This window comes from Elgaria multicarinata, chromosome 12 (assembly GCF_023053635.1).
Source record: "Elgaria multicarinata webbii isolate HBS135686 ecotype San Diego chromosome 12, rElgMul1.1.pri, whole genome shotgun sequence".
Taxonomy (NCBI): Eukaryota; Metazoa; Chordata; class Lepidosauria; order Squamata; family Anguidae; genus Elgaria; species Elgaria multicarinata.
This window is the reverse complement of record NC_086182.1, coordinates 27,870,216-27,884,924: the sequence shown is the minus strand read 5'-3', so window position 1 is coordinate 27,884,924 and position 14,709 is coordinate 27,870,216. Positions and strand designations below refer to the sequence as shown.

The following is a 14,709-nucleotide window of genomic DNA, read 5'->3' as shown; positions in this document are numbered from 1 at the left end:
TGCCTCTCTCTCTCTCCCCCCCCCTCTCCTCCCCTCCTATTTCCTGCCAGAGAGAGTTGCGTTTCCTCCTTCTTGGGTTATAAACTTTTGATGCCAGATCTGCGCAGCGCGTGCCCAGCGGAATCTTAAAGTGGCATCTGGAAAACAGACGGAGCAGAAGAAGAGCCGTGACCTTCGTCTCTCGCTCGCTCGCTTCTCTGGGCTCGGCAACTTGCTCCTTCTTCGTCCCCCACCCGCTTCCCTTCCTGCGCCGGGCACCCACGAATTACTGGGGAGTACTTCTAGATGCTGTTCGGGAACCTTGCAGCTCCAGAACTGGATTCCCTCTGGGGGCTCTGCTGATCCGTCAGTCGGTCGCCCAGGTCCCCGCCACCCTCCCCAACAACAACGCGGTGCATCTCCCCCCACCTCCCCCCACCTCCATCACCACCACCACCACCATTGCCTGTTTTTGCCTTGCGGAACGCCCCTGCAGCCCAGGATGGGGGTCGGTGGGTGCTTAGTCCTGCCCTGGCGGTGCCTAGTCGTCCTGTGTCTTAGGCTGCTCTTCCTTGTGCCCGCAGGAGTGCCGGTGCGCAGCGGAGATGCCACCTTCCCCAAGGCGATGGACAACGTGACCGTCAAGCAAGGCGAGAGCGCCACCCTCAGGTAGGAGCAGATGTTTCTGTGGTGTCTTCTTGCGCCAGGGCAGCGAGTCGCCCGCTTGCGGTGGAGCTGGATAGATGCCCCGGAGTTTGGGAGGAGCCGTGGGAAGGAAGCGCATCCGTGATGTCGAGGGTGGTGCGGGCGAGACGGTGGCTTCAAGTTAGGCATGTCTCCGACCACGGGTGTTGCGATGTGGCGGCTCGGGACGGGCGCTCGGCATGCATCGGCTCCGAAAGCTTTGTGCGTCCCTGAGCTGGCCGGAGGTGGGGTGGGTAGGTGGGTGGGTGAGGGGGCATCTCAGACGGCTGGCAGAGACATGAAAAGATGCCGCTGATGCGACGTGGGGAAAGGCTGGTTGGCGTCGCTTAGACTGCTGAGCGATCTGCAGAGGCTTGTTGTGGATCAGGCCCATTCAGCTACTCTTGCGAGTGGTGGGACGTGGCTTGCTGGCCAGCAGGGTGGTGGCCGTGGTGGAGGGGGAGAGACCCTTTCGTTAGGACGTGGGTGCCAGGGGCATGGACTGCCAGGTTGGTTGGTTGGTTTCATGGTGGTGCCAGGAAGCAGGCTAGCAGGTGCCGTGCCACACAGTGGGCACTGGGCTTTCAGTGACAGACAGGGTGAGCTTTGCGCTGCCCGGAGGTCCCAGTTCTGCCTTGCAAGTGGTTTAGGGAAAGGTGTAGATGTAGCAAGAGGTGCCGTGCTGTGTATACATGTGCATCTGGCAGGAGGGAGTTGTAGGGTGAAGGTCTGCATTGCCTGCCGCTCTCGCCACCCACTCCTTGCCTGCTTATGGTTTCCAGGGCTCTGATGTGTCCCAGAGATGGGTGACTTTTTGTGTGTGCCTGGATCGTTTTGTAGTCCCTGCACGCATTTGTTAATATCAAATCAATCTTTTACTCCTGGGGTACCTCTTACGAATTCTGATGGTCTCCGTCCCTCCGCCTTCTCTCTCTTTACCTTGTGCTGTTTTGCCGAGAGAGAAATGCAGGTGGTTTTTATACAGATGGGCCAGGGCTCTGCCAGACAATACAGCCAACCTTCTCTTGTTGTCTCCTAAATGAGTTTACAGGCACAGACAGCATGACCTGTGCAGGCAAAGGAGATGAGATGTTAGATGTCTGGAGCATTGCAGAGAGGACAGCAGGTTTCAGCGGAGGGTGTTCGTGACTCGCCAGAGGACGGGTCCAGAGACCCACTGCCATCATCCTCACTGATGTGAAAATATCAAAGAGCCCTGTGTTTTCTTAACAGACTAACCCGGTTTATCCTGGAATGAGCTTTTGTAGACTAGAATCCCCTTTATTCAATGCATTAAATGTTATCCTAGACTGCACAGGACTGGGGGTTGCCCAGTGCATGACTGTGTAGCTAGCCGGAACGAAATTGCTAAACTGCTCGTGGGCTGTATGATTTAAAACGTTGGTTAATCCAGTTGGTTGTTGAACAAAACCACACCCAGGGATTCAGAACTGAGCCAAGCAGAAGGTGGTGTGTGTATATATATAAGGATTTGTTGTTGTTCTGTCAATAATAATAATAATAATAATAATAATAATAATAATAATAACAATGCTTATTTGTTTCATCCACCTGGATCTGTTTGTTAATAATAATAAAAAAAAACCATTCCTTGAATTGTACAAGCAAAAATCCATATAACTATACCTTTCTTCTGAGAAGCTTGTGGTTAATCAGGAAAGCAACAGAGAGGGGAGGTATTTCAAGCATGGAATATGCAAACTCCATTGAACACTATTGCTGTTAATGAATGAATTGAAAGCTATCAGTGGGCATGTTAAGAGACTTTAAAGAGTACAGGATGATCTAGAAGCCCCATAGCCCTGTTCCTAGATATGTGGCTTCTGTTGGTTGTAAATCCACAGTGAGGGATTTGTACTCTGTACATGCTCTTGGAAGTCCTTGCCATTGTTTCATGAATCCTAAGGCTCATTCATAGCTTTAAAAAACAACAAGTTCCATAACTAAGCCTTAGCTGTTTCAGGCTTGTAGTTTCATGAATTTCCTACCAAAGCAATAAGTGTTCAAGTTTTTTTCACAGTGGAATGATGGGATTTTAAGATTTGGGTTCTTTCAGGACAAACCAAAAGAGAGATTCTCAATAAGATCTTACCCATACATCCTTTGGCATCTGGCTGGCCAGCAGAAGAGAATATGAGCATCCTTCTGTGATCTACTAACTGAACTAGTATAGGCTCACCCAGAGGAGGCCTTCCAACTGTCACTGGTCATCTTAGGCTGAAATCCTGTATCCATTTACCCAGGAGTAAGTAGGCATGTCTAGGATTGCCCTGCTATGGGCATAACCACACAATTGACTTAAACTGGTCAACAATAGTAATTCCTTCCTACAAGGAGACCTGGGAACTGTGGTCTTTCAGTGAAGGAGGCTGGGGAACACTACTGTATTCTCAGCCGTGTCAGGGATGGCTCTATCATTAGGCAGAGTGAGGCAGCTACCTCAATCAGCAGATGTTTGGAGGGACAAGGAGGGACGGCAAGGCATTGGAAGATAGAGCTATGTGTTATGTGACCTACCCTGCACCCCCTAAGCTAGCCTTCTGGACAGACCTCAGACACAGTGGCGGACACTGTCTCGTCACCAGCATTGAAGTAAGATTCAACTCCTAGTCTGCTCAGTCCTCTGGCTCAGGCAGCAAAATGCCTTGAGCCAGCCGGGCTTGGAACTGTTACCAAACAACAGTTCCCAGGATGCTTAAAGGAAGCCATGGCAAATGTGACTGTAGCATAAAACAACAACATTGAGTCTGCGGTGTCGACAGGGCCCAGTGTGATTCTGCTTGTGCAAGTGATGCAAAATGTGGAGAAGGCCATTTCAGGTTCTCAAATGGATGTAAAGGCTGGAGCACAGGAGAATGGCAGGGCTCTGGCTCAGAGAGGAGTGAGGGTGGGAGTCCTCATTCTTTCTCAATAGGCCATTTGTTGGCCCTCCCAGCTGCTGGCTAGTCATTCATCTCCCCATTTTGCCAGGACAGAGAGACTCATTGGGGCAGGCAGACAAATCACACACAGCCATTCATATAGGAGCCTTGTTGTCCACTGCCTTTTCCAAAAGTACGGTACTAAGCATTCCCTACTCTAGCTGCTTGGGGGAAGATGACTAAACTGTGAATCTGCAACAGAGAGAGAGAGGGGGGGAGAGTGGAGGGAGACTACGTACTCTAGATACAGAGGATACATGTGGACTTTGGAACTGATACTGAAGTATAGATTCCCAGTTCTGAAATAACAGTTTTGTTCATTGATTTTGCAGTTGTGCAGAAAGCAGCAATTAACAAGCTTCCCACTTAGGCTAGAGACAGATGATATGTTTTTTTTTGGGGGGGGGTATATGCGTGTGTGTTGTCATTGTTTCGAAAGAAAGAGAGGACACGAAAGGGGGGGCTTAAAAGGCAGATCATTGCTCATGGCATGCAACTCCTCCCTCCCTTTCATTCCTGCCAAACAAATCTGACCGAATTTTGCATTGTTTCAAAAACCTGCTGCACCTGTTTGACCCAGGGAGCTTTTTTTAAAAAAGGATTTTTAAACAAATCATTAGAAGCAAAGCTCTTCCGTAACCACATTCTCGTAAATTACAGACTGTCATCAGCTTTACTCAATCGCTTCCCCTATTCAGTCTAGTTCACTTTGTTTTTCTGGCTTACATCTGCTTCTCTTCTCAGCTCCCAAGGTTGGCGACTGCCATGATTTTGCTGATTCTAGTAGTTGTCAGGACCCATGAGGTTGTGGATGGAGCATGAGAGAGCAATATGAAGACAGTCAGGGTTGGACTTAGGCACAGGTGACCCAGGCAATTGTCTGGTGTGCCCAGCTTGGGGGCAGTGGTGCCATCAGAGCCAGAAAGAAGTCCAGGAGGCTGTCCAAACGCAAGTAAAACCCCAGGGTGGGTGCACAGTGGTGATGGGTCGATTATACGATGCGGCAGCCACCGCACACCCACCCAGGGACTTTCTGACAAAGCTGCACAGAAAAAAAAAGCCGGGGACTTACTGGACGTGTTCAGAAGACACCTTAAACCATGGCTTTAACTATGGTGAATAAGGCAAAAAGCCATGGTTAAAGCCATGGTTTAAGGTGTCTTCTGAACAGGGCCAATCTGACATTTTTCTCTGGAGTGAGGTCAGTACATTGCATCTGCTGTTTATCCTCGTTCTGGAGCTATGGAGGAGTTGTGGCCAGCCAGGCACCAACCCCGATAGGTGGCCATCTGCCCAGGCAGAGGTCTGTAGACAGGCCCAACAAGCCTAAAGTCTCCCAGGAAGCCCACGCTGCTTCCTTTCGTATAGATTAGTCACTGCCACCATGCGCCAGTGATACTGTGGGGTTTGGCAGTGAAGAGGCACCCACTCAGCGCCATGAAGAGAAGACAGACCCCAGAACCTCATTCAGCAAGGTCTGGGTTACCACATTTTGAAGGAAGTGGAGCAATATACATTACCATCGATGGAGGTTCCCTCTTGAAGACCATTCCAGTCTCAAATTATACCACTGCTGTGTGTGTGGTGCCTGTCAAAACCTAGCTATTCAACTGTCCACTCAGCAACTGGAAGAAACTGTTCTATCAGTTCCTATGGCGTCAATAAATAAAGATTTACAGACGCTAGCATGCAAATATTTGATCTTAGGGCCAAAGTACACATGCTGCTAAATGCGTTTTGATCTAATGCACAGTTCTTTTAAAATGCAAATTGCATCAGAGGGGGCAACGTGTGTGATAATTAACAGGATCAGAACATACAGAGAGAGGGAATCTAAAACATTCTTCCTTTGGTGCTGTCCTGAGTCAATTCCACCACCCACACACTTGAACCTTTTTATTTATTTATTTATTTATTTATTTATTTATTACATTTCTATACCGCCCAATAGCCGAAGCTCTCTGGGCGGTTCACAAAAATTAAAATCTTAGTAAAACAATCAACAGTTTAAAAGCACAAATACACAATACAGTATAAAATTTGTATTGTATTTTTTTCTCCATTGGGAACAAATTCCCCATTGTAGTTTGGCCAGGGATATGATAGGGATAACCTATGTCTACAAATTGTGCATCAAAGTCATGAAAGAAATGACAAATGCGTTTTTTTAAAAGAAGTAAGGACATTCAGTACTTAAAGAAATGGAAGAGGGTGTCACTGCCAACAGTGACTCTTGACCAGGGTGCTATTGGTATAGGGCCAGCCCAGAAAAATAAAATAAAAATGTAGCCAGCAAAAGCAGATTTCGTGACCAGGAAGTTTTTATAGCTCTCTCCTGCTAGTGCAAAAACTTTTCCTTGGGTGCTCTCTTTGCAATTCCACCTTTTGACCACAGTTGGGTGATGGCACGCAGGCTGAATCCCTGTATAACTAACTTTTCTTTTACCGGTCCCTTGTGTCTGTGCCTTTAAATGGCAGCTGGATTTGCAAGCCTCAGTGGGCGATATTGTTCATCTTGGTGCTCTGAGAAGCTTCACTCACTGATTTCTGGAAATTAAGCTGTGCTTGAAGGCACACAAATAAACCAGGCCACTGTTCCCCCCCCCCCTTCTTCTGCTATGTTGGGAACCTTATACCTGACATCAAGCAAAGCCCAGAGCAGACTTGAAACTCCTGGTTTTAAAATTCTCATGCATGCATAACTGAGAGAAGCCATAGCTTTATATGTTTTGCCTCTCAAAAGTCCCAGGTTAAAACTCCTGTATCTCTGCTTGAAATAATTCTCAAGACTGGCAAAGAAATCCAGCTACAGCTATAGAGAGATGTTGGCGATTAAACAGTCCTGGGCTAGAAGGGCCCATGGGTCTGATTTGATATAAACAAGCTTGTTATCACAATGCGCTACATTTATATCTTATCTTTTTAAAGGATGCCATGTGGCCAGTGATTAAATTATAAGCGGAGAGATGCCAAACCTCAGGGCTGCCTGCAAGCAGACAGTCTGCTCCAGAAAGAACCCTTTCTCCCTAATCCCTAACGGATGGGCTGGCACAAGTTGCAATGATGCTGTGGTGAAGGAAAACTACATGGCACGTGCTGTTTTTCATTGCTTTCCTTTTGATGGGGCTAAACTTAAGCTGTGCTTGGAACTTTCATACCTCCAGGATTTTCTTCCTTTTATTGGACCCATGGTGCTAGAGGTGGGTGGGAGGAACTGGTCAGTTTCATGCAGAGATGAATTAGGGTGACCATATGAAAAGGAGTACAGGGCTCCTGTATCTTTAACAGTTGCATAGAAAAGGGAATTTCAGCAGGGGTCATTTGTATATATGGAGAACCTGGTGAAATTCCCTGTTCATCACCACAGTTAAAGCTGCAGGAGCTATACTAAAGTGACCAGATTTAAAAGAGGGCAGGGCATCTGCAGCTTTAACTGGTGTGATGAAGAGGAAACTTCACCAGGTTCCCCATATATATAAATGACACCTGCTGAAATTCCCTTTCAATACAACGGTTAAAGATACAGGAGCCCTGTCCTCCTTTTCATATGGTCACCCTAGATGAATGAAAATTTTGTTCCTGTTCACAAATCATGGAGTCATGTCCTGTTCACAGCTCCAAATGCAAGCAGAAGCCCTGCCCTCTTTTGCATCTGGTCACTCTAGCTATACTCCTGCAGCTTTAACTGTTGTGATGAAGAGGGAATTTCTCCAGGTGCTGCATGCATACCAATAACACCTGCTGAAATTCCCTTTTCTATAAACTGTTAAAGACACAGGAGCCCTGTCCTCCTTTCCATATGGTCACCCTAGGGTACGGGGAGTCTTGCTGCAAGGTGTGGAGTAGCCATTTGCTCCTTTAAAAACAAGAGTCAAAGCAGAAGTGCATTTTAGCACTCACGAGAGAGGAGCAAATAGCCCTTTAGGTAAAATCAAGAGGTCCATGAATTGATAAGATATTGCTGCAGTGGTGGACAGCCTTGCTGGCATTCTTACATAAAAAAGTAAACAAATACAGCCCTTCCTGAATTGCAGCAACACAGGAGCACTCAGCCTCTAACATAGTTAGAAAACAAGTTTAAAAACCTTTTAACAAAGCCATAAAACAGTGTCTGCATGGGGTGTGGGGACGGCAAGGAGAGAAGCCGTCAGTCAGCGCTAGCAATATTACTCACCTGACCACATTCCACACAGTTACTGACTAAAGCAATGGGCTCTGTAGATAGAGGAAGACTACTCACCAAGAAATTACTATGATTTAAGTGAAAGGAAAATGTGATATTGCCACATGGTAGACGCACAGCCTCGAGGAAGAAATTGCTCCTTCCTTGTGCCGGATCCAGGCAAGCTGCACTTCATTTCTTCCCACACCCTACCATCAAGGTTGTCTGGAAAGGACTCATGGCTTGCTTTCTGCAATTGCAGACCTATAAAGGCAACAAGCCTATGCGGCAGGGCCTTGCTATTTACTGTTTTACTCTGTACAGCACCATGTACATTGATGGTGCTATATAAATAAATAAATAAATAATAATAATAATAATAATAATAATAATAATAATAACAGCAGCTCATACTTTCTCCCCTTTATGCATGTGGGCTTGCAGTCTCAAACTTTTGCCAGCAGATGGCCAACTCTGATTTATTTTTTTATTTGTATTTTTTTGCAGATTGTCCTTTTCCATAGCCTTAAACTCTAATGTTCAGTAGCTAGACCTGAGAAGATGCATTCTTTATAAGCAAGGAGGAACAAAATATTGCTCCCTATGCCTTTCTTTTTGCACTTTTCCAAAGCAGCAGTTTCTGCAGCTGAAACTCTCCCCACGGCCTGAGTTCGATCCCAGCGGAAGCTGGTTTCAGGCAGCCGGCTCGGGTCGACTCAGCCTTCCATCCTCCCGAGGTCGGTAAAATGAGTACCCAGTTAGCTGGGGGAAAGGTAATCACGGCCGAGGAAGGCAACGGCAAACCACCCCGCTATAAGGCCTGCCAAGAAAACGTCAGCGAAAGCTGGCATCCCTCCAAGAGTCAGTAATGACTCAGTGCTTGCACGAGAGGTTCCTTTCCTTTCCAAGTACAATTGCTGCATGACCTTGCTACTTTCTGGTTGTCATTTAGTACTTCTGGAATTGTGATGTGTCTACTCTACTCTCCTAAACCATCCCTCTCTGTCTCGCTCCGTCAGTTGCGCTCTGGTATTGATGCCTCCCCCCCACCCCTGTTTCCCACACGTTGGTAGTATCCTTCTCCACTTATCCGCTAACACCACCTTTTGGGTCTCTTTTCTTTTCCTCCTACCTTCCATTGCTATCATTGTGTGCTCAGCCACTTTGTGTCTGCCCAGTTCTCCTAGTGTTTTTCCATGATAAATTGCTGCCAAATTCAGAGGGCTTTTCCTTGCCAAATCTCTTTGCCAAGTAGCCCTCTTAACTAAGCTTCCCAGGTTTAGATTTCAGGAATCTTGGTTGTTCAGGGAGGACCAATGGTAGGATAAGTCAAAACATAGCTCAACAGGTCAGGGGAGGAGCAGGAATGTCATCTAGGCAGTAAAGTAATGGGGTAGAAGTTGGTGGTGGGGGCAATACAGAATCTTGTGGCTAAGGGAGATGTCAGAATGCTACATGACGAATTATGGGCAAAGTCTGGCAGAACTTGGAGTCTACCAGATGTTCAGTCCCAAGCCTGATCCCTTCTTCCTAGCAGTCTAATGCATCACCTTCACCCACATGAATTGTAATAATACACTGAGCAATCAGTGGGAATGTTAAATGCCAAAGCTAGCACCAGCTTGCTCTCCTTTCTCCATGGATCTGAGCTGTATTGCACAGCTGGAAGGACAGAAATGTTAAAGGTGCCCCCCATAACACATTGTAGTTCATGCCAGATGTGTGCATGTCTGTTATCTGCCTCTTACAGTTTCCTTGGAGGCTGTGATTCTCCTCCTCCTCCTCCTTTGAAGAATGGCCTAAATGTCCATATGAGAGATTGCATGGGTCAAGTGAATCAAGATTACAAGGGATATGGCAGCAGACTGCAAGAACCTGTGGAAGTGGGAGGACATATCACAGATCACTTTGATGTGCAGCAGTACCACTGTCTTACATGCAACAGAATCTTGTGTGTTCTGGTGGCTGGCCTTTTGGAGCATGGCCCGATCCAAGAATTTGTGAGGAAAAAAGAGGCCCCGGTACTCAAAGGCAAATTTGCGCAAATGCAAATTTCATGCAGATTTGAGAGATTGGGGAAAATTCATGATTCAATCAGTGCGTGGATGAAAGTCAGCTGACAATCTGTGCATCCTTGCAGCCAAGGCAGGCATACAAAACCTGAATGAGCAACTGAGTAAGCTAGAGACCGTGAAGCTAGAATGAAAATAAGAATGAGGGTGAATACTGCACCATGTGGCTGCATGTGCTGCTGCCAACAGACCAACCGTTTATTATCAGTGGTGTACATAAAGGCATATAAAACAACAGCTGCTAGGATTGTCAAAGATTTATGGCTTTATTTAAGAAATAAATAGATCACTTTGAAGGGTTCAGAAGCAGGTTTCCATGAATGAGCGGAAATGTCTAGGAATAGGGATGCTTAGGGACCTATTGCTATCTGGCTCCACTGATGGTCAGTTGTATGATCTTGGACAAGTCTGTTTGTCACCTTCTTGGACAACCACATCTTGCCAATGTGAGCAATTCCAATTAGGAACATTTTAAACAACACCACCACTCATGGATGAAATGTCATTCGCTCACTCCTGCTTTTACAGTTATTGTTCTAATTATAATTGCACAACCTAGAATCTTTCACAGGGAAACAGGAACGCACTCATAACATGGCTACTCTCATTCCAAGGGTCAGTGCACAGGTCAAGCCATTACAAATTGCTGAAGGATTTTCTCCGTCTGCACTCTGCTGAGTTCATTTACCCTGCAATAGCTTTGTCCTCCTCTGCTGTTTTAAAACCCATGCAAATGTTTGTTCTTTCGGTAAATGAGGCACCAGGAAAACATAATTGCCTGGAAAACTGTCCTCTACAGCTCAAAATTAGCCTCACCAGTATGGGAGATGGGTGCTACAGGGGTCCTAAATGTCCGTGCATATGGACATTAAGGAATAGGGATGAGTGTGAAATTTGTTCAGCAAGCCTTTTAATTCAAATTTACCTAATTTCTCACTTTCAAATCAATATGCAAAGTAAAACCCAATCACCCTTTACAATTCTCTGTTCTTCAAGTTTTGCAATGGGGTTCTCCCATCTTTCTTTCTTTTTTTAAAGTGTCTTTTAGGGGAAATTGCACACACACAAATGTATATGTTAGGGAAAATAAGGTTAAATGCGTAAGGTTAAATGCATTCTAGTAGAAAAAAATGCTTGCAAGAAATGTTTAAATAAGGAAAAATTGCAAACCAAAGGGATGTATCGGCACACAAGAAGGCATATGAACTTCCGTGCAAACTTTTCCCCCCCTTCAAAGTACAAGATGAACTTAAGATTGGAAAATTTTCTCAAAGCTCAGAATGAATGAAATGCATGATTGGAAAAAATGATAAGCAGAGAGAAAACAAAACGGATACATTTGTCCATCCCTTGCTAAAGGCAAAATCCATCTTCATCCTCCTTGGAGATTTTACTTTTAGAGTACCTGGAAAGAGACTTGTAAGTTGTACATGGATGAATGGTCCCTGTAAAGGAAGAGCACCCAGCAACTTGCTGGCTTCTGGACTGGATTTAGCACGGATCCCCAGGCACAGACACTCACGGCTCACACAAAATGAGGTTTAAGACCATTTATTAGGAAAAGGGTAGGAATACATGGGATTAGCAGAATAAAACTATAAAAGCATGCATAAATGTGTAAGAACCCAGAGCAAGCAAGCTAAAAACTACAACTGCAATTCATACGTCACCCCAGACCGATCTCAGCCGACGACCCCCTGTTCCCTTCGCAGGGATGTCTTTATACTATTCTTTTCACTCCTTCCCCCCTCCCTTCAGCTTTGATGCGTGGAGTGTCTTCACACCTCCGCCCGGGATGGTTAATCACTCAAGGACAAGCGGCTTGGCTCCAGTCTTCTCCCCCATACAGCTGCCTGGTTCTTATCTCCCTTCCTATGGAACCATAAAATTCATAAATTAAAAGACATGCCAGCCCCAAGGTCCAGTTTAACCCTCACTTTACCCTTACAGTCCCTTCCATTCCTTCCCTTACTGTGAGACACCAACCCCACTCCCACCAACATGGCATCTCCCACCCACCCATTTACTTTATTTATTTATTTCATTTATATCCCACCTTTTTTCCTCCAAGGAACCCAAGGCGGTGTACATAATCCTCCTCCTCTCCATTTTATCCTCACAACAACAACCCTGTGAGGTAGGTTGGGCTGAGAGTCTGTGACTGGCCCAAAGTCACCCAGAGGGTTTCCATGGCTGAGTGGGAACTAGAACTCGGATCTCCCAACTCCCAGTCCAACACCGTAGCAACTACACTACACTAGCTCTGATTTGCTGTGGTCAGGGAGATGCAGCAGAATGGAGCTACATACGTAGGTCCTCCATTTTCAGGCTTCTATTTTGCTGGTACATCTGCATGCCAGTCATTGATTGCATTGGGAAATGTACAACATTTGGTCACCATTTCCAGAGGGGTGGCCTTGCTAGTTGTTGCTGCATAACACAAACTACTCAGAGTCCTGGGATATTAGAGAAATCAGTAGATTCAAATAAATGTGGATTTCTATGAATATGACCAGCAAATTCCACAGTGGATGGGCTTTTTCTGAGTTGCTTGGATCCTGTGGACTTGTGAACATGTACTTTACTTCCCAGCACTGTACACAAATTCAGTGGTTGAAAAATACAAAAGTTGCTTGGAAATACACAAATATATACACATTAAAAGCAACAAGAACACAATGTTTTATACATTTCTGATTTCTCTTCAGCTTCTGCTATATAGCAATCTTTGTGTGTGTGTGTGTGTGTGTGTGTGTGTGTGTGCTCTGATTATTGATTGCACACTGAGCTAAATAAAAAATATGCAAAATGTTATATGCACTGAACATTCCATAAATTGTGGCAGACTCTTTTACACACTTTCTGAAGGGGAGGGGAGTCTGTTGCCATCAATGAGCATATGATGGAGCAAACACCACCTGACAATCCATGAAATAAAGACAGAATAGATTGAACAACATCTGTACAAGCCTACATGTGGCCCATTAAAAATTAGCAGGTTTATTTTAGTAGAGGCTTCCATGGACTAGAGCAGTGGTTCCCAAACTTTTTCAGGTCACCGCCCCCTTGGTTCCACAAACTCATGCCCAGTGCCCCCCACCCTACACTATAAAAATCATTATTCAGAATAGCGGTTTTCAACAACCCACTAAGGAAGATAATAACAATAAAATCCAAAACAGTAACAATTAATTGAATATTTATTCAAAATCCAATTGCATTTTTTTAGTTTATTCAATTAAACTTGATCCAGTGATAATCATCTTTTCAAAGTTTGATAGTCATTTAGCAAGAATATTAGATATCACATTTAGTAACTACGGTAGGATAGAATACCTCATTATTCTTTAAATTCTTAATGTGATGGATGCGCTTTATGAAGTGATACCCGTTTCCTAATGTCTGGTTTAAAGTCACTTAACACGAGTCTTAAATCACCACGTTAAGTAATCTGGAGTCGATTTCTTTGCTTGGAGAGAAGTAGGCAGACCACACTAAAACCACATTCCACCAAATATGATGTTGGAAATGCAACCAGGAGCTTCTGAACCACTGTCCATAGTGCAGGATAGCGGGGCACACCAAGCAGGGGATGTCTCTTCATTAGCATTTTGGTGTTTTTGAAACATTTCAATTCACCGTTAAAAGGACTCTTCTTAAACGGTATTAATACATGTGTGGATTCTTCCCCTCTATGGCTTGGAACCAAACTACCTTCTCCCATGAAAATGTCCCTGGGTTTTAAGACGTTCTGGAGAAGCGCTTCTCGGAAAAGACCACCTCGAGCGCCCCCCTGCTGCCCCCTTGCCTCTTAACGCCCCCCTATGCAATCCCACCGCCCCCAAGGGGGCAGTACCGCCCACTTTGGGAACCACTGGACTAGAGTGATGAAATGGACTTCAGTCCACAAAACCGTATGATTTTACATTAGTCTTGAAGTTGCTAGAAGACTCCTGGTTGTAGGACAATAAGTGTATTTCTGATTCAAGAAACACAAAATGCAGGATATCTCCATCTCCTCCTCCTCCTCCTCCTCCTCCTCCTCCTCCTCCTCCTCCTCCTCCTCCTCCTCCTCCTCCTCCTCCTCCTCCTCTTCTTCTTCTTCTTCTTCTTCTTCTTCTTCTTCTTCTTCTTCTTCTGTTAGGTTAGTATTAATGACATAACAGCAGGGCCAGTCATAATAAAAGTGACATATAAGCCTCAATAAATTTGATGAATTGTGCTACAAGGCAGAGGGTGTGGTGTACATTGGGAAATAACAGCCTTTGATGAATAATGAGTGGTGTTAGTGATTCATAGGTGCAAATCCAGCATAAGGCAAAGAGAAGGAAAGAAATGTTGATTGGAAATGCAGAGCAGAACAACACCTTGGAAGAGTGGATAGAGCAAGCATTCTGTCTGGACAAGTCATGGGAAGATTTGCACCATTTTTTAATGAGGTGCAAATGTTCACACGATGAACTCATACTTGGGTGACAGATCACAGAAGATAGCATGTGATCTTCCCCACCTCATGCAATTATATCTAGATCTGGAAGAGGGAGGTGGTGGGAGAATTAATTTGGATGCACCTCAGATACGTGTTGGCTCAAATGTCACTTACTTTGACTTCTGTTGAAAAAATGTTCTCATAAAATGAAAGCACCTTCATTTGTTAAGATGACCCCCCCTCCGACTTTGCAATTATTAAAAAATCCAAAACAAAGCTCTCAAGCTACACTAACAGAGGGAATTCTTCCACCTCTAAATTTTGCCAATTAGTGGATATATGATCAAATCCAATTAGGACTTCATGTTTAAAAAAGAAGGGTGGGGGAAAACATGGTTACAATGTCATCCCCTTACACAGAAATTTGCTGTTGTAGGTTTA

At 45.1% G+C, this 14,709-nt stretch overlaps 1 protein-coding gene across 2 annotated transcripts in view; it reads left to right on the top strand.

Annotated features, from left to right (window-relative positions):
* Positions 1–423: 423 nt before the first annotated feature.
* Positions 424–14,709, top strand: part of LOC134407265 (opioid-binding protein/cell adhesion molecule) — a 373,740-nt gene continuing 359,454 nt past the window's right edge. For both annotated transcript variants that reach the window (XM_063138956.1, XM_063138955.1), the window contains exon 1: positions 424–648. In XM_063138956.1, the coding sequence (XP_062995026.1) occupies positions 482–648 (167 nt within the window). In that variant the 5' untranslated portion in view covers positions 424–481. The remainder of the gene's footprint in view (positions 649–14,709) is intronic.